Source organism: Anolis sagrei, chromosome 2 (assembly GCF_037176765.1).
Source record: "Anolis sagrei isolate rAnoSag1 chromosome 2, rAnoSag1.mat, whole genome shotgun sequence".
NCBI classification, from domain to species: Eukaryota; Metazoa; Chordata; class Lepidosauria; order Squamata; family Dactyloidae; genus Anolis; species Anolis sagrei.
In genome coordinates this window covers 188,457,535-188,479,972 of record NC_090022.1, presented here as the reverse complement: position 1 = coordinate 188,479,972, position 22,438 = coordinate 188,457,535, and the positions used below count along the sequence as shown (strand labels likewise).

General features: G+C 41.7%; 1 protein-coding gene across 1 annotated transcript; it reads left to right on the top strand.

Annotated features, from left to right (window-relative positions):
- Positions 1-2,470: 2,470 nt before the first annotated feature.
- COPZ1 (COPI coat complex subunit zeta 1) lies at positions 2,471-22,432 on the top strand. The gene is made up of 9 exons (XM_060762906.2): positions 2,471-2,576; positions 12,011-12,079; positions 13,054-13,135; positions 15,305-15,396; positions 16,180-16,235; positions 18,086-18,163; positions 18,415-18,466; positions 19,933-19,971; positions 20,510-22,432. Exons 1-9 carry the CDS (start codon positions 2,559-2,561, stop codon positions 20,555-20,557), a joined length of 534 nt encoding a protein of 177 aa, XP_060618889.1. The 5' UTR covers positions 2,471-2,558; the 3' UTR covers positions 20,558-22,432.
- The last annotated feature ends 6 nt before the right edge of the window (positions 22,433-22,438 follow it).

The following is a 22,438-nucleotide window of genomic DNA, read 5'->3' as shown; positions in this document are numbered from 1 at the left end:
TCCTCTTGGCGTCCCCCCAGCAACAGCAAGGGTATCCCTCTGGGCAGCTAAACGAAGAAATTCCAACTGGATGGCCTCCATGAGGGTCTTCCTCCAAGAGCGGGCAACTTGGAAGTCCCTGAATAGACTCAGAAGCGGAGTGGGCAGATCAAAAGATAATCTGGCAAAATGGCACTAACTAAAAGAATCCCACACCTTGTGTGAACATACAACTCTGCATCTGTATGCTTGTCCACTATGCCCTGCCTCATGTACAGAGGAAAAATTGTTGGAGGCCCATTTTTAGTCAAAAGATATTTAGCCGCCTGCGCTCTTTCTATTTTTATCAGTTTGACTAGCTGTACCTGCCACGCGTTGCTGTGGCCAACATTCACTCCCTCTCTCTCCTTCTTTCCCTCCTTCCCTTTTCTTCTTTCCTTCTCTCCTTCCTTCCTTCTTCTGCTTTCCTTCCTCCCTTTTTCTTTTCCTTCCCTTTCTTCCTTCCTTCTCTGCCTCTTTCCTTCCTTCCTTTGCTTTTTGCTTCCTTCCTTCCTTTTGTCTTTCCTTCCCTCCTTCTTTCTCTTTCTTTCTCTTCTTCCTTCGCTCCCTCTTTCCTTCCTTTCTTTTCTTTCCTTCTCTCCTTCCTTTTTTCTCTCCCCATTTCTTTCCATCCTTCCTCTTTCTTCCTTCTCTACCTTTCCGTCCTTCGCTCTTTGTTTCCTTCTTTCTTTTCCCCTTCCTTCTCTCCCTCTTCCTTCCCTTTTTTTCTGTATGTAATTTATCTTTTCGTCATTTATCTTTTGGGAGGTTTTAAGTCCTTTCCACTGGTTTTTTTTTTTTTTTTTTGGATGGGGAGTATGAGTGATGGTCACTCATTGGTCTGTTTGGAGTGTTGGGTCCAAATTTTGTGTCATTTCATCCAGTGGTTTTTGAGTTATGTTAATCCCACAAACGAACATTATATTTTTATTTATATAGATACTAATTTATGCAATGCTTTTGACACTAAATAAATAAATCCCCAGGTTGTGCCATTCAGCTTTCGTATGATATTATTTCAAACAGAAGGGACAGAGAATTTCATCTATGCTGACGATCGTGCCATTACTGCTCAAGCAGGGAGCTTTGAGATGGTAGAACAGAAGCTTTCCGAAGCTCTAGGTGCTCTTACTGCCTATTACAGGGAAAACCAGCTGATCCCCAACCCATCTAAAACACAGACATGTGCCTTTCATCTCAAGAACAGAGAAGCATCCCGAGCTCTGAAGATCACCTGGAAAGGAATCCACTGGAGCATCGCAGCGCACCCAAATACCTGGGAGTCACTCTGGACCATGCTCTGACCTACAAGAAGCACTGCCTGAACATCAAGCAAAAAGTGGGTGCTAAAAACAATACCATACGAAAGCTGACTGGCACAACCCGGGGATCACAACCAGATACAGTGAAGACATCTGCCCTTGCGCTGTGCTACTCTGCTGCTGAGTATGCATGCCCAGTGTGGAACGCATCTCACCACACTAAAACCGTGGATGTGGCTCTTAATGAGACATGCCACATTATCACGGAGTGTCTGCGCCCTACAGCACTGGAGAAATTACACTGCTTAGCCGGTATTGCACCACCTGACATCCGCCGGGAAGTAGCAGCCAATAGTGAAAGGACCAAGGCAGTGACATCTCCAGCTCATCCCCTGTTTGGGTATCAGCCAGCACATCAATGACTTAAATCTAGAAATAGTTTTCTAAGATCTACAGAGACACTCGCCGGAACACCTCAGCAAGCGAGAGTCCAAAAGTGGCAGGCTAAAACCCAGAACCTCAAATCAATGGCTGATACCAAATGAGAGACTCCCTCCTGGGCACACAGAAAACTGAGTGAACAGACTGCGCTCTGGCACCACGAGATGCAGAGCCAACCTTCAGAAATGGGGCTACAAAGTGGAATCCTCGACATGCGAGTGTGGAGAAGAGCAAACCACTGACCACCTGCTGCAATGCAACCTGACCCCTGCTACATGCACCATGGAGGACCTTCTTGCAGCAACACCAGAGGCACTCCAAGTGGCCAGATACTGGTCAAAGGACATTTAATCAACGACCAAACTCACACATTTTGTATTTTGTCTGTTTGTTTGCTTTGTTCTGTTAGAAATGTAATATAATTTGACTGGTTGTCCTGACACGACAAATAAATAAAAATAAAATAAATTTCAAGCACGTGTCTGAGCCAGGCCCCAATCCTGCCTCTGCCTTAAGAGCTTCCCTCTTCACCATGGAAACTGGCGCATTCTTTCCTTCCTGTAGCTGGGAAGCGAGGGCAAGTGAGTGACAGCTTCGTTTTCGAATCACAAACGGAGGCGGGGCTTCAAGGCGAGCCACGCCCCCTCCCTGTTGTGCAGTGAGGGAAAAGGCAGCCCTGGTGAAAGAGGTGGCAGGTTAGACGAGGAAGTCGAGAGGCGGCCAATCAGCAGTCGCTCAGCGCGGCGAAGGCGGGGCCTAACGGAGAGACGGGCCCGAGGCCAGCCAATCCGGTGCAAGCTAGGTCCGTGCTCCACGTCGGCATCAGAAGCGACCAAGATGGAGGCGCTGATCCTGGTAGGAGCCGGAGGGGCAAGAGAGGGGGAGAAGGGGCCTTGCGAGGGCGCGCGCCGTCGCCATGGAGACGGGACCCGGTGGGCGGGGCCCGTCGCCGGTTGCTGGGGGCCTCCTTGGGTCCGGGCCTGGGCTGGGAAGGGGGCCTCCAGCAGGGAACAGAGGGGCCGCTTCCCCCGCTATGGAATTAAAGACAGCTTGACGCCACTTTGGCTGCCATGGCTCAATGCTGTGGAGTCTGGGAGCTGTAGTTTGGTGAGGTCCCAGCCCTCTGGCCAAAGAAGGCCCAAGCAATGGTTCCCAACCATTGTGTTTTGGCCTACAACTCCCAGAAATCCCAGCCAGTTTACCAGCTGTTAGGATTTCTGGGAGTTGAAGGCCCCATTTGGGGACCTACATGTTGAGGACCATTGGCAAGGCCTTGTAAAACTACAACTCCCAGGGAGCCGTGGCAGCTGAAGAGGTAGCCTTATCTATATGACCATAGAGCAGAAATGTGAAGACAAAACTGTTTTTAAGTCTAGTCAAGGCACTCATTGCCTCTGCAGTGAATGGATCCTTTGAACTCCCAACTATTATAAGGCAGGAATAAAGTGCCCCTTTGCTCCCTATAAACTAGGAACTACATTTCTCCAGCATCTTCCAATCCCCATGGGTGACAGGCGAAACAAATCGGCCAATCCAAAAAGATGATAGCCATGTATAAATATGTGAGAGGAAGTCACAGGGAGGAGGGAGCAAGCTTGTTTTCTGCTTTCCTGGAGACTAGGATGCGGAACAATGGCTTCAAACTACAAGAGAGGAGATTCCATCTGAACATGAGGAAGAACTTCCTGACTGTGAGAGCCGTTCAGCAGTGGAACTCTCTGCCCCGGAGTGTGGTGGAGGCTCCTTCTTTGGAAGCTTTTAAACAGAGACTGGATGGCCATCTGTCAGGGGTGATGTGAATGCAATATTCCTGCTTCTTGGCAGGGGATTGGACTGGATGGCCCATGAGGTCTCTCCCAACTCTTTGATTCTATGATTCTATGTTATTCATCTCAATTGTGCCTCCTTGAAAAGGGAGATCACTCCCAAGAGAAGAGTCCATCAGCTGGTACAGGTTGAGCATCCCTTGTTGGGTATCTGGAAATACTCCCAAATTATCCACCTGAGTACCTGAGACATTGTCCTCTTTGTGGGTGCTTCAGTTTAGACAATATAATAATAATAATAATAATAATTTTAAAAAAACTATTTATACCCCACCACCATCTCCCCAAGGGTACTCGGGGTGGCTTACATGAGGCCAAGCCCAACAACACATCAGTAAAACCAAAACAGCAAGCAAATAAACAGTGCAATTAATATAACTCACATATAAACAATAACACAGAGAATTTAAAACCTTATGTACAGACAAACTGTGTTCTGTGAACTTACTTTCATTATTAAAAATATTGTGCTTAAAATACCACCAGCAATGTATATACATTTCATGTTTAGATTGGGATCCCTGCTTTTGAAGATACCACATGTTGGGTGTATATTCAAATACAGCTATTCCAAAATCCAAAACACTTCTTGTCTCAAGCTTTTCAAATAAGGGATACTCAACCTGTCACCATAATTGGTCTCCCATTATGCTGGATCTACACTGCCAAATAATCCAGTTTGTGAATCCAGATTATCTGCTTTTGATTATATGAGTCTACACTGCCATATAACATATAACAATTCAAAACAGATAAATTGGATTCAGAAACTGGATTATATGGCCTTGTAGATGAGGCCTTAGGGCCCTTCCACATCACCATAAAACACAGAATATCAAGACAGAAAATCTCACAATTTATGCTTTGAACTGGGTTATCTGAGTCCACCCTGCCATATATTCCAGTTCAAACAGATAATGTGGAATTTTATTCAGCTGTGTGGAAGGGGCCTTGGTTAGTTTTCCTCACAGAGATCCTCCATAGAAGTTGTTGCTTGTGTTCATTTGTAATGCAGCATTGTAACCCTATATTAAAAGAACCTGAAACTGTTATAGGAAATGCTGGGGCTTCAGACAATTACTAATGAGGGCTGTGTGTATGTGTCCACTGCTGAAGTTAACATGACTCACCAAGCATTTGATTATTACAGGACTTAGAGGCAGTGTTGTCCAAAGCAGTAGTCCATGGGCTGGTGCTGATCTGCAAGTTAGAGAGGGTCTAGGAAAATAAGAAACAGTTGTCATTGGGCACAAATATTGGGCCAATCCATTGCACATTAGGAGGAAAGGTTGCTGGTGTCCTATATCTTACAGCTTTAGACTACATTCTTAAGATTGCGATGCCATACACATATGATTGTTGTAGACTTATCTTTACTTCATAGAATATCCAAACTACAATGACTGTTTAATGCAGTTTCAAACCAGTGTTGACTGGTTCCAGGAAATCCTGGAACCAGTTGGAGGCCCGGATAGTGACTACACAAAGCTTAAGGGCTTTCTTTTGTGTACTTTTGTAGGAGTTTGTTATCAGGCAGCTACAGTTTGAATCGAACATTGAACTGAATTAAATTGTCAGTTTAGATGGGGCCTTGTTTAGTTGCTGAGCTATTAGTTCTGTACAGATTATGGACTTCGCTGTTAACTGTTGCCAACTGTACATTGACTTATGGCAACCCTATGAATGAGAGACCACCAATTCACTCTATCCTCATCTGATTTTTCAGGCTCAAGTTGGTGGCTTTTTTGCTTGAGTCTAACCACCTGGAATGTGGACTTTGTCTTTAAGTGTTTGCACCTTACCAAGCATTACTGTCTTTTCTAATGAGTCATACCTTCTCATGATTTGTATAACAGTCTCGGTTTAGCAATCTTGACTTCTCGGGAGAGTTCAGGTTTGATTTGCTCTAGGACTCATTCATATGTCTTTTTAGCAGTCCACCATATCCACCAAACTTCACTAGCACCACATTTCAAATGACGACTTCTTCCTCCTCTTCCTCCTCTTCTTCTTCCTCCTTCTCTTCTTCCTCCTCCTCCCAGCTTTCTTGATTTTCCAGCTTTCACATCCATACATAGAAATGGGAAATATGATGGCTTGAGCAATCATTACTTTAGTATTTGGTGTCTAGTTCCTCCATAGCATTAGCTACCCTTTCAAATCCTAGCCTTTTTCTGATGTCTTTATTGCAGTCTCAATTCTGATCGACTTCTCCGTGGCATAACTATTTCAACATATTCAGCATCTTCTTTAAAGGAATTGTCTGGTTAAAACACTTGAGTACTTTGGGTCCTAACAAATCAATGCTTTGGGTCCTGACAAATATATCAGTGAACAGTAAGCTTTTACTAGCCTACTTCCTTCATACCTGTGTTGCCACTATCCATTTGTTTACCTTTAGTTCTCAGTAAGTGCCATTTCTAAAAAAGGGATAACAGAATGAGGCTGTTAGTGCTGCTCCATACTTCTCTTATTGCTGAGTTCCTTGGACAGGGCATGTTTGTATGAATCAGCAACAGCAACAACAAAGTAGTGCCAGAAGGCTGGAGACTTGGATCATGCCCTACTTAAATGAAAATGTATCCGACTGAGTTGTAAACCTTTTCTGAATTTGTAAGAGCCAAAAGAAGGCATGAGATCAATAATTTGTAAGTGACTGACTTATTTATGTACAGAAGTATAAACAGGCTTTTGATCATTACTTCTGGACTTACTCTGCTGTGTTGATGTGAGGATAAAATAGAACGACTCCATGTAAAATAATATTTTGAGCTTAATGTTATTATGCCCCCTTCCTTTATAGGTTGTTATGTATATTACTTCACAAATTTTAAAATCTAGGTAGGTTAGCACTACTATATTGGGACCTAGACTTCTGCTTCAGTATTGTATCCGAACAGCAACCAAATAGCTCTAAATGTGGAGAAACTTCTTCTCATCTATTAACCACTGTAGGTGACGCTTTATTATTATTACCTTATGATAATCAAATAAAATTAGCCTTGTTGCAGGTGGTGAACAACATCAAAGTAATGTAAACATTTTGCATGCTCAATGAACAAAAAGTTCAGAGTCGCAACAACTGCTTTCTGATTTTACTTTATAACAAACTGATAATTAAATGTAAGTCTAATGTCTGACATGTCCCCACTTGTGCAACCTCCAGTTGTTGCTTAAGTCACTATGGAAACAACCTCAGGCTAGTAACTCTCAACCTAACACACACTGCTGTGTAGATGTGAGGATAAAATGGGAAAACTCCATATACAGTAAGACCCTCATGCCCACTGGTGATGTATTCCTGGCTGGACCATAATTACTTGAAACAGCAGATATGAACACCGTTAAATTACCTGATTTCCAGTCCAAGCATGCCATAGACAGACAACCTCTAGGAATTTGTTACGTCCTTGTGCACAACTTTGATGACTTTCAGGAAAAGCGTATCCATAGTATAATCTGATGGACTTAGCAAAATCCTAGAGAGATCGCTTTCTCCAGGCACAGGTAAGTGATTCTACGGATATGGGTTCTCACTGTACTTTCAACATAGGAGGACATTATGTTGGTGTAGGCTGCCCCTAAAAAAGAGAAAAAGAGGTTCTTTTCCTGCTCCAGGACTGAGGATTTTGAATTAAAAACAGAGAATGTCATCTTCTATAGAGAACACGCTCTTTAGTGGCTGCTACATTGATGAAAATGCACGATGCCATTTTCCTGCAAAGCACATGTTGATTTTCAGAGGCTGCATTTCTATCCATGCTGTAAGCGTGTGGCTCAGGCCTCACTGTATCCTAGCAATGTGCTTTCCCTGCTTTCCAGGAAAGGCTTTCCCTTGTCTGTCTGTGAGCTGTGCTGCCCCAGGTGGCCTGGTAGGAATGGCCTGGCCCAGCCTCCTCCTCCTGGCTCTCCAATTGCCTTTTGCAAATAAAACAGGCGCAGACATATTTCTTGCCATCTTGTCTCCCTCACCTATTGCTACCCTTCTACAGGGTCCTGGCAGCTGTAAAATCTTTACTGCAGACGCTGCTGCTATCATGCTGACCATCTGGGCCATTGCACACCTAGTTTAATTGATTGAAGTTTAATTTATTGAAACTTCAGAATTAAATGATCAGAATAAACTGTGCAGTAACTCTTAACGTCTTGTTTTAATGGTTGATTGCTCAAGGCAGCCCTTGGCTTGAACTAGAAACCTCCAGAGAGAAATTTATGCTGCTTCTGGCCTTCCAGTCAGCACTCATTATAGATTTAAAATGTGTGTTTATTTGCTGTGTCTCCAGTGGAAGCTTCTCTCTCTCTCTCTCTTTCTCTGGAAAAGAGGTGTATACATTCTCCTTGGATGGTTATATAGTGAGAACCTATTCAAACATATTTGCTGTCTCTCCTTTTCTCTGAAAGTAAAACAGGATGGAAATGCCCCACATTCATTCAGTGCATGTCAATGACACAATTGTCCTTTGATGCTTTTTGTGTGGATTGTTGGTTGGCTGCTTACCTTTATGGCATTGCACTGTCATGCATGTAGTTTTACAGGGCGTCATTGTGGAGTTTTGGCTCGCCTTCCTTCTCTAAAATGAGGATTCTCAAGTGGAAGCATTGCCTAGCAGGCTGGTGAAATATTATAGGAGAGCAGGGAGAATTCCCATTGCAGATGTTCTTGTCTTGCCAGAGAAGAGGGAGAGGAGGAGTTTGGAAATATGAAAGATGGAGGGAGAGAATTAATTTGACTACATTGCTGCTGATCCTAATACTCTTTCACATTCTCTTCTCTTTTGCATGAAGCACACAATTTTTCTGTTGATTTCATTGAAGAACCTTCTACAAAGCAAAAACCTTTCTTACATTCCTTTTATAATGACAGGAAACTCCTGCAATCCCAGCCACAAATCTGCTGCTTGTAACTGAGGATTCTGGGAAGTCTGTTAGGGAAATAGTTAATGGGGTATGTGGGGCCTGCAAGAGCTGAAAACACACCTTCAGAGTACATGTGATTTTTTTTAGGATAGTTAAAAATATCAGGAAACTTTTGGTCTATGATTTTGGATTGTAATTCCCACAGTCATTTGCCACTAGACATGTGGCTGAGACTTTTCTGAAAGATGAAGTTCTGGGAAGTCAAAACTCCTCTCTTTCCTCCTTCCTTCAGTTCCAGGAGATTTGTGTAGTGTTAATAAACTGTATGGGGCTGAGAGGGGCGGTATATAACTATAATAAATAAATACATTACGGAAAAATTTCTTAATGTGATTGTCTAATCTCAGCAACATCTGATAAAACTCTGGAGAAATTCCCAGGAACGCTATACAAAAATCACTGTGTTACGTAGGACTGAGTAACCCCTGGCTCATACACTCTATAAAAATTCTAGAATTTGGCCTATTTTCTCTTAGAATTATGACTGGATGACCCTTACTGTGGTGATTCCCAGCAGCGAATTACCAGTGAACATTCCCAACTCATTGTGGTGCTCATGAAATGCGAATAATTTGCTCCAAAAAAGAGTATTATTTGCAGGAGGGAGAACTGTGGGTGCAAAATGCAGTGTAATTACATTGTACCCAGAGACCAATTTGGAGCTTTCTGTTAGGGCTGGGCGGTTTCGTTCGTTAATTTCGTAATTCGTTAAAAATTCGTTATTTTTTTTTATAATGAAGCGATATTGAACCATTCAGGAGCAACTAAAAAATGAAACGAATTTTTCAATTCGTTTCGTAATTGTTTCGTAATCGTTTCGTAATTGTTTTCGAAATCGTTTCGTTATTGTTTCGCTATTATTTCCGTATGTCTGGTGCAAGTTTTATAGTTGCTGTTTGTTTTATCAGTGATAAAAAAATAAATTATTACACCTACAGTCAACAACAGAGTGAGAGGGAAGCTTCAGAAGTTCCCCCTGTCCCATTTGGAGGTTTTTTTTAGCGTATTGCGCAATCGCGCCCGCCATTAACGAATCGATTCGTAATTGTTTCATATTTGTTTCGTAATTTCCGAAATTTCGTAAATATCGAACTTTTTAAAAGAAAAATTTCAGAATTCTTTTAAATAACGAAACGCAAAAAACCCCTAAAAACTAATCGAGTTTAGAAACAAATTTTTCCGTGGTTGGACAGCCCTACTTTCTGTCTCTGTTCTTCAGTTGTTCTTGGAAATCAGATGTGAGTGTGTGGCCTGGTTCAGTGGAGGGGCATATCTGGAAGGAGATTCAGGCTTCACCTCACATGTGTAGTGAATCTATTTGCCTGTCTGCTCCATAATTGGACCTGTTAGAAAGGAGTTAATGCAGCGCTTGAGGTGAAGTTCTGTTATACACTCTGACTGTGGCTATGTGGAAGTCAGTGCATCACAGAACTTTGTCTCGAGAGCTTTCCAGCATCCAGCATACAGGATTTTTTTGTCAGTTTTTTCTTCTTATATGAAGAGATGTTGGAGGGTATAGCAAGCTGCCTTTTACTACAAGATCCTGGAGCTCAGTATTGGCAGCATTTCCAGGGAGGTAAACCTCATGCAATTTTTTCCTATGGTTTTATATTCTCTAATATTTGAAGGACTGATATAGAAATGTATAGGTCCTATTTTGACCTGGCAGTGTGGAAGGTGTATCTGTAGCCATCATGCAGATTTATACTTAGCTAGAGCACTTCATGTGCTGTTCTTGTGTGTTGAGTAGTAGTCATTGGCTGGAATGGCATACAAGAAGGAGCCACCTACTAATTATTGACTTTCTCAATACAGTCTGCCCTCCACATGTGCAGTTTTGACTTTTGATTAGTTATGGATTTGATTAAGATGTTCTTTAGACTCTCCAGTGTGATTCTGTGATCAGCTTGTAGCAGAAGTCATGGTGGAGGACCTAAAATACCCTCAGGTGATTAAAAGTGTGTGTGTGTGTGTGTGTGTGTACACACACATGCATGTTTATTTACAGTATTTTATTTATATTATAGCCTTTTATTGGTGTTCGCACACCAATGGACATAGACACAAAATTTAGAAAAATATATTCATTTTCCCACTTCGATTGGGACCTTATGTCCCTAACCTCTACATTTGTGGAGGGCTGACTGTAATGCTTAAAAGGCCAGTAGTCCTAGACTTTTCATATTTGTACAGGAAAACGGCACTTTTACAAGAGCAGCCTGCCCTATTGGGTAAGCTGACAACTATTAGAGACTCAGGAGACCCAGGTTTGCTTCCAGCTATTCTTTTTATCTGGACCTGTTTAAAGAAACAAAAAAAGGAAGGGGTTTAGGAAGAAAGGAGGAAGTATATGATGCACTAGTACAATCCACTTGCAGATAATACCACATCAGGTGGTTTGGAAAAGGCTATGCCCATAGTAATATTATAGGCCATCAGACTGTGCTGTTTTCCTTTTTTTTTTTTTTTTTTTTTTTTGCATCTCAAGATACCCTTTTTATCCAGAGAAGTTTCTCCACCACTATCCTTTGGCTCCCTCTGGTGTTGAATGGCTAGAAGTGGGCCTAAGTGAACAGTGTTGGGGATTCAGGCGAAGGATTCATGGCCAGGAGGTCAGGTTGACCTGCTGAGAAGATCAGATATAGCAATCAGTTGTAAAACTTCTTTTGGTGATGGCGATGCTATCTGAGTACATGTTTGAACTTGTGGAATCTCTTTTTATGTTAAATCTTGTATACTTTGGATTTGGTCACTTTCTGACTTGTTTTTTGGACTGACCAATTTTCCTCCCAGCCTCTTAAGCCATCAGCTCCAACGAATTTTCTCACGCACCCTGTGCTATAGATAGTTTCCTTTCCCAGCCTTTCAGTCATTAGGCATAGTACTGTTAGAGTCAGCCTGTACTCTACAGTGTTTGTAACAGGTGTGTCCTCATGCAGGGAAGGTGATGATGAAGCCTATTTAAAATGATGCAGACACAACTCTGGATGCAAATGGGGAAATATGTTTTTTCTGCAGGCTACCTTTTCACAATCTCAGTTTGGAGAGGTTCACTTCATATACTCCTGCACTAGTGGAACTGATCTCATGAGATGCACTCCCACATTAGAGAGTATGTGTAGGGAAATCATGGAAGTGATGCAATTCCCATAAATCTTCCCATGCACAGAAGTAAGAGTCCTGATCAGGAGGGGGAAGACCCCACAAAGTCAACCCTATTCATGTATGTGGTCACAGTTCTGCAGACTGTTTTTGGGTACTCCCCTCCCAAAATCTTTTTGTACTCTTTCAGATCTAGTGTGGTAAGACCATCTGTATGTAAAGCCATGGACATTCCATCTATATTGATTTGCGCCCGGCAGGAACAATACCTCAATGATTGGTATAACATTTTGGGAAACCCGGTGTTCACAAAGGTTCTGGTTCTAATGTCTGAGCTCCACAGTCAAGGAACAGTCACCAAGAAAGCTCTGGGAGGCACTGTTAGATGGAGAAGGCAGCCGGTGTTGATTGAATAGAACCATTCAGTTGTGCCTTCCTTTGCAGGAGCCCTCTCTCTACACAGTCAAAGCCACCCTGATCTTGGACAATGATGGAGACCGTCTGTTTGCGAAGGTAAAAGTCCTTGATATTTGGAATGCCTGGGAAGGGAAAGGCTCTAGGACAGGAGTGGGTAAGCTGCAGGGGTTGGACAGCCATTTGTTTTTGTCTCTTCCAGTCCTCTGGAGGTTGCAGTGATACTTGGAAGTGACATTTTTGATGTTTTAAGATGCTGTAACATGCAGTTTAGTGGTATTCTTGCTGCTTATTGTGTTTAGGAATGTAGTTTCTCCATACAGTTTTTAGGGGTCAAAATGGGCCCCAGAAGTCATATTTTGGCTAGAAAACCATTTTATTCTGTTAATCCTTTAAAAAAGTATTTTGGGTCCAAGGAAGCAAATAATTCCAGGCTCTGCTTGAAAAAAATTAGATTTAGCAGACCCGGGATCCTCATATGTATTTTTTTCAACCATGTTTCTGCTTTTGGAGCAAGATGCTACTCAATCCACCTATACCTTTTGAGGCAACTTGAACCATATTTTAACTCGGATGACTGATGCTTATGCAATGTGTACTGCTTTTGCTGTCAGCAAGAGCACTCAGCCATTTTGTGAAGTTAGTTCATTTGTTCATGCATGCTTCTTTGGAAAAGTAGATACCACCAGTTTCTCCCATGTAGTTCTTGATAACTTTGTATCTGTAGATTATTTTGCTACAATGATTGATCTTAGAGAAGTTTTACAGCAGAAACTTTTGTTTCACATCACTGTGTTGCCATCTTGCCTCTATCCAGAACTCATAGCTAAAACAATGTCATCTATTGAAATGTTTAGTTATCCTCTATTTGAGTTCTGACTGGGACATGCCTTCATCCAGATTGCTCTGTCTCTGCTTCATTTCCTCATCTATGCAAAGTGAGGGGAGATAGCCACAATCTTAGACTTTCTATGACATTTATGGTCTCCGTGAATAAATACGGTTCTAAAGCTCAGCTGAATAGTAGTTAAACCTCACTTTCTTATGTAACATACCTTTCTTTTCCTCTGCAGTACTATGATGACACTTACCCCACTGTCAAGGAGCAAAAGGCTTTTGAGAAGAATATTTTCAACAAGACTCACCGGACAGATAGTAGGTTCTGCTGGGAAGCACTATGGCAGGAGCGTTTGGGGTGGCTACATAGAATAGGTTAAATGATCTTATTCTGATATCCTTTTGGGAATCTTTGGAGGGAAGCTCCCATCTAAAAGGCCAGTAAAAGGAGGGAACATGACAAAGGTTTATAAAAATGTGCCCAGTATGGGAGATGGAAATACAAAAAAGTAGACATAACTTTTTCTTCCTCTCTAATGAAAGTAGACCCCATTTCAATGAAGCTGATATTTGAACCCAAATAAACAAAAGTACTTGCACACAAAGTGGTGTGTAGTTTAAAATGGTATTTTCTTCTTTAAGATGTGGTGTTGGCTCTCAGGTTGGATAGCTTAAAAGGGTATTCAGATAGATATATGAAGGATAAGGACCTCATCACACTTGAGAAGGAATTCATTTTAAATCTGGTTGCTCCTGCAGAATTCTGGGGTTTGTAGTTTTGGGAGAAGCCTTTAACAGCCTCACTAAACTACAAACCGCAGAATTATGCAGGAGGCAGAAACCGGATTTAAAGTGGATTCATGCTAGTCTAGTGTGATGAGGTAGTAAGACTATCCTGATGGTTGTGTCTCACTTCCAGGCTATCTCTAAACACCAATGATTGAGGAGAAAAAGGTGTTGCCTTAATGGTTTTGTGGGCTTCCTGGAGATACCTGGTTAGTCCCTGGGAAGATGCAAGGTATTGAACTAGGTAGGGCCGTTGGTGTGATTTGCCAGATTTCCGATATGCTGTTCTTCCTCTGAGAAGATGGTTGAATTTGTTCTCCTCTAGCTTTGTCTGTAGAGTGTAAGAATCGATTTTGGAGTTGTATATGTACATAGAAACATTCCTTTCAGGTTTCTGGCTCTTAATGATAGCACTCAGGATGGAAATATCTGGGCTGTGGTCCATATATGGACGTTGTAAGGATCCACTGACTCTTTTGCAAAGTTGTGGGCCTTTTTTCAGCTGATTTTTTTTATTTTAAATCAGACCCAATAGCTTTGGGATGTTTAAAAAATTGGTGCCAAATAAATCCCTGAAAAGGTAAAACAAAACTGGAATTTACATGGTATTGTTTGTAGTAAACCACGGCAGTGGTGGCAACAACAACAACAACCCTAACCCTAACCCAAACAAATACCTGGAAAGGCAAAACAAAACTGGAATTTGCATGGTATTGTTTGTAGTAAGCCACAGCAGTGGCGGCAACAACAATAACAACAACAACAGCAACAATAACAACAAGAACAATAGTTGTCGTCATCATCATCTTTATTTATAACCCACTCTGTTTCCCCAAAGGGACTCAGGGCGGTTTTCAAACAAAAAAGTGGCAAACATTCAATGCCATAATGAAAACAAACAGTACAACAATGTTCTATGGCCCTCTGGAGTGGCCAAATTATCCTTTGATTTCAGCAAATACCCTTCTATAATAAATATCTTTGTTTTGTTCATGACTACAAGTGGGTAGGTGGATTTCACACTAAAGAGGCATAGCAGTGCGTAGCTGACTTTTGTCGTGTGTCCTGTAAGTGGACATGATTGCTGGAACAGTTGTACATATCATATCTGGCAGTAGCTCAAAAGCAGTGCCTGATCTCAGTTGCAGTGTACTACTGCAGTCCAGTTTCAGTGGATACGTTATTGCTCTTTTAATGGGGCAAAAGAACCCTGTAACTCCGGTTGGTGCTACTAAATCAGATACTGTTGGGAAAACAGGGATCAAACGAGTATTTATAACTTGTCTCATGTACAGCAAGAAAGTGTGTCTCAGTGTATGTCAAGACGCTGCTCAAGAAAATGGTGAACTATTGTGAGTTGCATTTTGAGATTTCTTTGTGAAAAATTATTTACACAAAAACTTGGGTTTTGCATAGAAAACACTTCATTTTGAGATTTTTTAAAAAAATTGTACAAATAATAAGTTGCATAAGTTAGTTCCCCCCACGATAGGTCCCCAAATAAAAAACATCATAGAAAAATACACAGAAACTGTTGCAGTCTTCCCAACTCTTGAAAACCTCACAAATTAGGCAAACAGTGACATCCCTAAGGAAAAGGTGACCGTGGCCATTCTCCTTGAACACTTGGAATGTCTTTATGCCCTGCTTTTCCAGCTTTGTTTTGCATTATTTTGTCCCCTATCTCCTCACTCTCCTCAGGTGAGATTGCTCTCCTAGAGGGACTGACGGTCGTTTACAAGAGCAGCATTGACCTGTATTTCTATGTCATCGGCAGTTCCTATGAAAACGAGGTGAGTTATTCCAACATAGCAAGGAGAAATGGTTGGGCTGGATGGCTCTTGTGGTCTCTTCCAGTTCTAAGCTTCTATGATCCTGCTAGGTGGTTCAAATTTGGGGAGCGGGGTGAGCTCCTGTCTGTCAGCTCCAGCTTCTCATGCGGGATATGATAGAAGTCTCCCACAGGATGGTAAAACATCCTTGCAGATGGCCAATTATCTCACACCAGAAGCGACTTGCAGTTTCTTAAGTCGTTCCTGACACGAAAAAGAAAATCCTGCTTTCCATGTGAGGCCTCTATTAAATTGTATTCATTCAAGGAAAGATTCAGTTTTTCTTCAGGCACAAAGCATGCCTGCTGTTACCGATACTTTCACTCTATACAAGAACTGTTGCCCCAGCCTCACAGTCCTATAAAGATTTAGTTTCCATTAAATGGTCATAAGCCTCTATCATGACACTATCATTGGCTGGATTGCTAGCTTTTATATATTTAACTTTGTAAAAGCCTCTAATGAGGCTTAGTAAGTGGTAATAAGAGCTTTAAGATAAAACATGTTGGCATTTTTGATCTCACCATTTTCATTTGGAATGTGGTCCTCAAGGGATTCTGATAAGCTGGATCTGGCCTTTGGGTTGAAAGAGACTCTGCTTTAACAGAGAAGAATGAGCTGGCCATAGCATGCCCTTCTACGGGCTTCACATCCTTGCTGCAGCCTGTCTGCATGTACAACCCCAAAATACTTCATTCATTTGTGTGCATGTGTGTGTAGTGATTGTGTGTGTTTCCTTTGTAGCTGATGCTGATGGCTGTGCTCAACTGCCTCTTCGATTCACTCAGTCAAATGCTGAGGTAAGAATCTCATTTCTGGTGGAGGTTGAATCCTCTCACTTTGGTCAGGGTGAAATTTGAGAACACTATGAAAGTGCAAACATCATGCCTTAAAGATACCGGTGTTTGGAATGGCTACCATACCAAGATCACATTCACCTTTAATAATTAAAGTCCAAACAAAATGTGGAATGAATTGTGTTAAATTACTCTCGTGTACACTTAATGATACTTAAATCCTGGTCCGATACAGACTCTGGATTTCCCCAGAGGCTGGAAAAATTATTTGTTTGGACTAAAATTCCTAAAGTTCCCTTGCCAGCATGGCCATTAAAGTTGTAGTATAAAAATAAATTTCCCCCTGCTCTGATGCAACCTTTGATACACAAAGTTGCAATATGGAAACTGATGCTTGACTCTACTCAAAATGTTCCTTTTTTCAGCTTTCTCACAAAAACCCTAAGAATGGTTTAAGCACTCAGTTGTGGGAATTTGGGTAAGAAATGTTAGTCAAGGAAAAAGAAGATCAAACTTCATTTCTCTTTCTTTGTTGGGGAGTGATTCTGGTTGAGGATGTTACTTCACAGCAATTTGCTAGTGTTGAGACCTCCAGCTTGGCATGGGAAGCCATCAGCTAGTGGATGCTGCCTTGATGCCAGAGTTCTTTAGAAATTTGGCATAATTTGGTATCTGTATGTGCCCTGTTGGCTAGGCATGTTGGTACAATGTAAGGGAAAGAACTGGCTTCAGGTGAGTCCAAATTTTTGTTCTGCAAAAAGAGAAAGAGGAACAACGGCTACTTTGTTACCTAGGTGGTGACTCTGGGAGTGTTCTAATTGTGGCCAAGGAAAACAGGACTGACAAGCTCTTTGGAATACCTTAGTTTCCTTCCCCATGACTAGGAATAGCTGGGAGTATATTAACGGTAATGAATAAACAAATAAACAAATAAGTACACATTGCCTAGTTTACTTAGATTCTTGATCCAGATTAGGGAATTTATGCATGTCAGCTCACGTGCATAGAGTATATATGCTCCATTTAAGGCAGTGGTTCCCAACCTTTTTTTGACCAGGGACCACTTTGACAGTGACCACTCTCCAACATTAGTACCAAAAGGGTTACGAATCAGTTTTTGGTCAATTTTAGATTCAGTTTGGTTATTTGGGGTGCTGATTCAGAAAATTACATTGGATAGACCACATCAGCTCTAGTTTCTGATACAGAACTTGTGCCATCCAGTAGTCTCCAGCTGCCCACCCATAGAAAACCATATTTAATAATCTAGAGCTGATGTGGTCTATCCAATGTATCCAGGAGCCACATGGAACAACTCCACTCAGGGAGAGGGAGGAGGAGAAGCAACAATCAGGAGGCTTGTTGTCATGCCTTTCATGAGTAGTCAGCTTCTACCCTTCCAACATCCCTGTTGCCTCAGCATTATAAGAGGATTTCACGAGACTAGTTACTCTTGTTGCAATGGTGTAGTAACGGTGAGGACATGTACCATATTTTAGTTCTTGCAGACTGCTGGTGGTCCGTGGACCACAGGTTGGCCTAACCAGCTGTTAGAATTTCTGGGAAAACTTCTGGGGACCCACAGGTTGAGAAGCACTGGTCTAGGATTATAAGTGCTCTGAGTGTCTCATAGTTCATATTGTAAGCACTGGCATCCATTACAGAAATGAACATCTTGAGATTACTTGCTAGCTCTTGGCCTGTTACACAGTAGTGCTTCAAACTGTGGTCAACAATGTCTACCTCTGTATTGGGGACTCTTGGGTAGAGCAGTTCTCAGTACTGGCATTGATTATTTACTTATTTAGACCCCCAGTTTGTCAGTGAGCAGTATTCTGTTGTTTCTTCTGCAGGAAGAATGTGGAGAAGAGAGCACTCCTGGAGAACATGGAGGGCCTTTTCCTGGCTGTGGATGAAATTGTGGATGGAGGGTGAGTCCACGCTGCAGTGTACATTAGAAGACTAGAGATCAGTTGGATGAAAATTTCTTTTTCTTCCTTCAGTCCAAAATATTTCCAAATCTAATGACAACCTGGTGCATGTATGCTTATGAGAGTGTCTGTGTAAAGGTTTCTGAACAGAATTTGCATCCCTGATGGTTAGGTGTGGTTTGTATGCTCACAATTTCTGCAGTGGACTATGTATCCCAACCCAGAGGGTAATTGCTTTCAATGTCTTACAGGGTGATTCTTGAGAGTGACCCCCAACAGGTGTTACATAGAGTTGCTGTGCGGGTAAGTGGGCCTCATCTCAGCCCTCCTTTGCATATCTGTCCAGCACCTTTCTGAATTGAGCAGTTTGCTACATAGCTCTTGGGTTGGGGGACACTTTTCAGGTAGTCCAAGTGCGTGCGCGCACACACACACACACTTACACACGTATACATATTAGTTTTGCTGTTGTATGCCTTGAAGTCATTTCTGACTTAGCGCAACCCTAAGAGGACCTTATCATGGAGGTTTCTTAGCACAATTTGTTCAGAGGGCATTTGTCCTAGCTTTCCTCTCAGACTAAGGGAGTGTGACTTGCTCAAGGTCATCTAATGAATTTCCATGGTCAAGCTGGGATTCAGATCCTGGTTTTCTAGTGTCCGAATTCTACAGTGGCTGCCATGCATTTAAATAGATTAAAATTGACTGAAAATAATTTTAAAATTGTTCTTCATATGTAAGTTCTTTAAAATTTCTCATGCTCATTACTAACAACTAAAATCACCTATTTGTGTCAGAATGTTTTAAAACTTGTATTTATATTTAAATTAATCTTAAATAGACTGACAGTAAATTAAGGGAGCATCCAGACTGTTTTTAAAAAGACTAGATGCTCTCAGATTTTGTTTCTGTTCTTGCTGGTTTTATTTTGGAGATCCATATACATTTTGTTTATCTCAGAATACTTTCTGTCAGCTCCTGGTCCAATTAGAGACCTTTTATACCAGCTCCACCATTATTTTATAAGCCATTTAAAAAGCGATTGTGGGTATGAGATCATGACTCAGCATTTAGATGGATTTTAATCTGTTTGGAGCCCAGTGGCGCAGTGGGTTAAACCCTTGTGCCGCAGGACTGAAGACCGACAGGTTGAAGGTTTGAATCTGGGGAGAGCACAGATGAGCTCCCTCTGTCAGCTCCAGCTCCCCCTGCAGGGACATGAGGGAAGCCTCCCACAAGGATGATAAAACATTAAAACATCCAATCATCCCTTGGGCAACATCCTTGCAGATGGTCAATTCTCTCCCACCAAAAGCGACTTGCAGTTTCCCAAATCGCTCCTGACAAAAAAAAATCTGATTGATTTGTATTTTAATTGCTTATATGTTTAGATTGTTTTATATTTTGATGAGATGTGTTTTATTGTTTATCTGTGTGACGTTAAATTTTTGCCAGATTTGTAAATTGCCTTGAGTCCCCTCTGGGATTGAGAAAGGCGGGGTAGAAATGAAATAAATAAATTATAAAATCAGAAAGAACAGAATTGACTTAGCCTGTCTTTCTAGCTGAAGAAAGCAGCAAGTTAATTGGGGGGGGGGGAGTTGGAGGAGAAAAGGGGATGATAACACACCTTGATCAATTAAGTGGTGTTTAGAACAATCTCCAGGGGATGGAAACTACAAGTACATAATGGCATAGTTGAGTGTTAAGACTATGCTCTCCTTTACAAGTCAAAAGGCCTATTTTGAAACTTTTCCTTCCTGTTTCAGGGAGAGGATGTCCCTCTTACAGAACAAACAGTCTCACAGGTATGTCTTCCACTTTAGTCTCCTTGGGTTTCATTCATTAAATCCTATTCAGAGCATGCTGATGTTATCATACTGCGCTCTTTTCACTTGCAAAGTTTTCTCGTTATTACTTCTCAAGACACTAATGACCTGGGAGGAGATTCCCAGAGCAACCACCTAGGTAACATGTCTGCAGTTGTACCACAATTTTACTTGCTAGTTCGAAACAGACCCAAAGTATGGTGAGAACTTTCACTGTTTTTTTTAACCACTCTGCCTGAGCCTAGCATTCTCTAGCCCGGTAAGCTCTAGATAGATTAAACTGCAACTCCCAAACATCTGGAGGACATCAGGTTGGTTTAGCATTATCTGTGTAGAGAAGTTTTGATACCATGTTGATAAAACTTCACAGGACAGAGAAAACAGGAGTTTCAGTGTTCTACATAGCAACCAAAATATCGCAGGTTTTATGCAGGATCCAGAATAATACAGATTGTATTTGAAGAGAATTGGTGACTGAACTGCCTTCAACCTTTCACCCTTCCACTTCTATTTGTAGGTACTGCAGTCAGCAAAGGAACAGATCAAGTGGTCGCTACTGCGATGAAGAGCCACAAGCAACCCATTGACCTACTGTGTCCCTGTCTGCCTTCCTTCCCTGTCTCGCACTGACCAAAATATAACATGACCACAGATTTTGAAGTATCTCATATCCTGATCTTAGTCTCATCACTGTTTCAGTAGTCGGTACTAGCATTGGGGAAGGGAAAGCAGCATGAAGGGCAAGACTGTTTTCAGAATGGCATACTTCGGTGGAAAATATCATCATATCTGATACTATCTGTCCACTTTGTCCTCTCCAAGACTTTAATCCAAAAAGCTGTATGAAAAAGGGTTTTTTGCCCTTTGGAGTCCATTTCCAGTTCTGCCCATGGGCCTTGCACAAGGATCCCATCTGGATAAATGGCATTTTCGCTCTTACAAAACTATGTGGGACCTGGATCCCATGCACCATCCAGCCTGGATCAGTCTTTCAACGTGGTTACTGCCTGTTGCAAAGGATTCGATCCATATCCTTAGTGTTAGGAAAGTGCCTAGTGCTAGTGACGGCCCTTTACAGCCACTTGATGTGTTTTATTTGGCCCATGCCTCAGTGAGCTGCTAATTGAATGCATCCAGCAAGAGAAGTAACCTAGCTGTTGGTCTCATTCTTGAATAGTTTCTCCTAGTGCTCAATCCAAATACCTTTTTTATGATTTAAGAAATGCTATCCCGGCATTCTTCTGGCAGAAAATAGATCTTTGCCCTCTTTCATGTGGTTACTTTTGAAGCGTCATCTTGTCCCTTTCAGCCCCAAAATCTTTGGGTCAAACATTCCATTACCCCACTCTTCCATATTACTTGATTTCTGTACCTTTGGTTATCATTCATTGCCTTATTCTAAACCTGTTCATTTGTGTATATCCTTTTGAAAGTAAGTCACCCAGAACTGGAAGCTGCACAGTCTTTTTAGTTCCTGTGATTTGGAAACTTGGGAGTCTTACCCAGTTTTTATCAGTGGTTACACACGACAATTTGCCATCATTTTTTATTCATAGATCAGTTCAGTGATATTGGTCTCTGTTTTACTGGACCATCTTTCTACAGCTGTAAACAGAAGTATTCAGACTTTGCGTTACAGAGTTCTGCAGAGAGGGCGCTTAGGCTAGACATTAATTTTGCTGGCACTGAATCTTTAAGAGGGATCGGCAACATATGACTTTATAGGTTTTTAGATTGCAAACCACATAAACCCTTATCCCTGGCAATGTTGCCTAGAGCTGAAGGAGTTGCAGGAAAAGAAACATTGGGCAATCTCCCACAATTGGTTCTCAACCTGTGGGTCCCCAGATGTTTTGGCCTTCAACTTCCAGAAATCCTAACAGCTTGTACACTGGTTAGGATTTCTGGGAGTTGTAGGCCAAAACAGCTGGGGCCCACAGGTTGAGAACCACTGTTCTCTAGAAACATTTTCAAAAGCAGAATTGAGCTCCTTAAGAATTTTGATTATTTTTTAAAACCAAGATGGATATTAAAGGTTTGAATGTTCCAGGATGTGTTGGAGCACAGTTCCCATCTTCCCGGGTCAGCATAGCCAATTGTGAATGTTACAATTGCCCTTCAGCAACATACACATCCCACCTCTGATCTAGTCCTAGAGTTATATGAGTTATACTTGAAGGGCCTGTTGTAATCAGAGAAGTGCCCAGATGTTTCTTCCAGGGATCAGGATTTAGAATCACACAAAGATCTTTGCCATTCCTCATGACAAACAAAACCAGAATGAGGTTGTCATTTAATACTGAATTACTTGGAAGTAAGCTCTAGTGGTATCTCTAGAACATCCTGTTGAGTAGGTATGTAGAGATTTGTACTATAAATTATGCAGAACAGTTGTTTAATAAATAAACGATACAAGGCAAACTGTGAATAGTTTAACAGAGCTTCA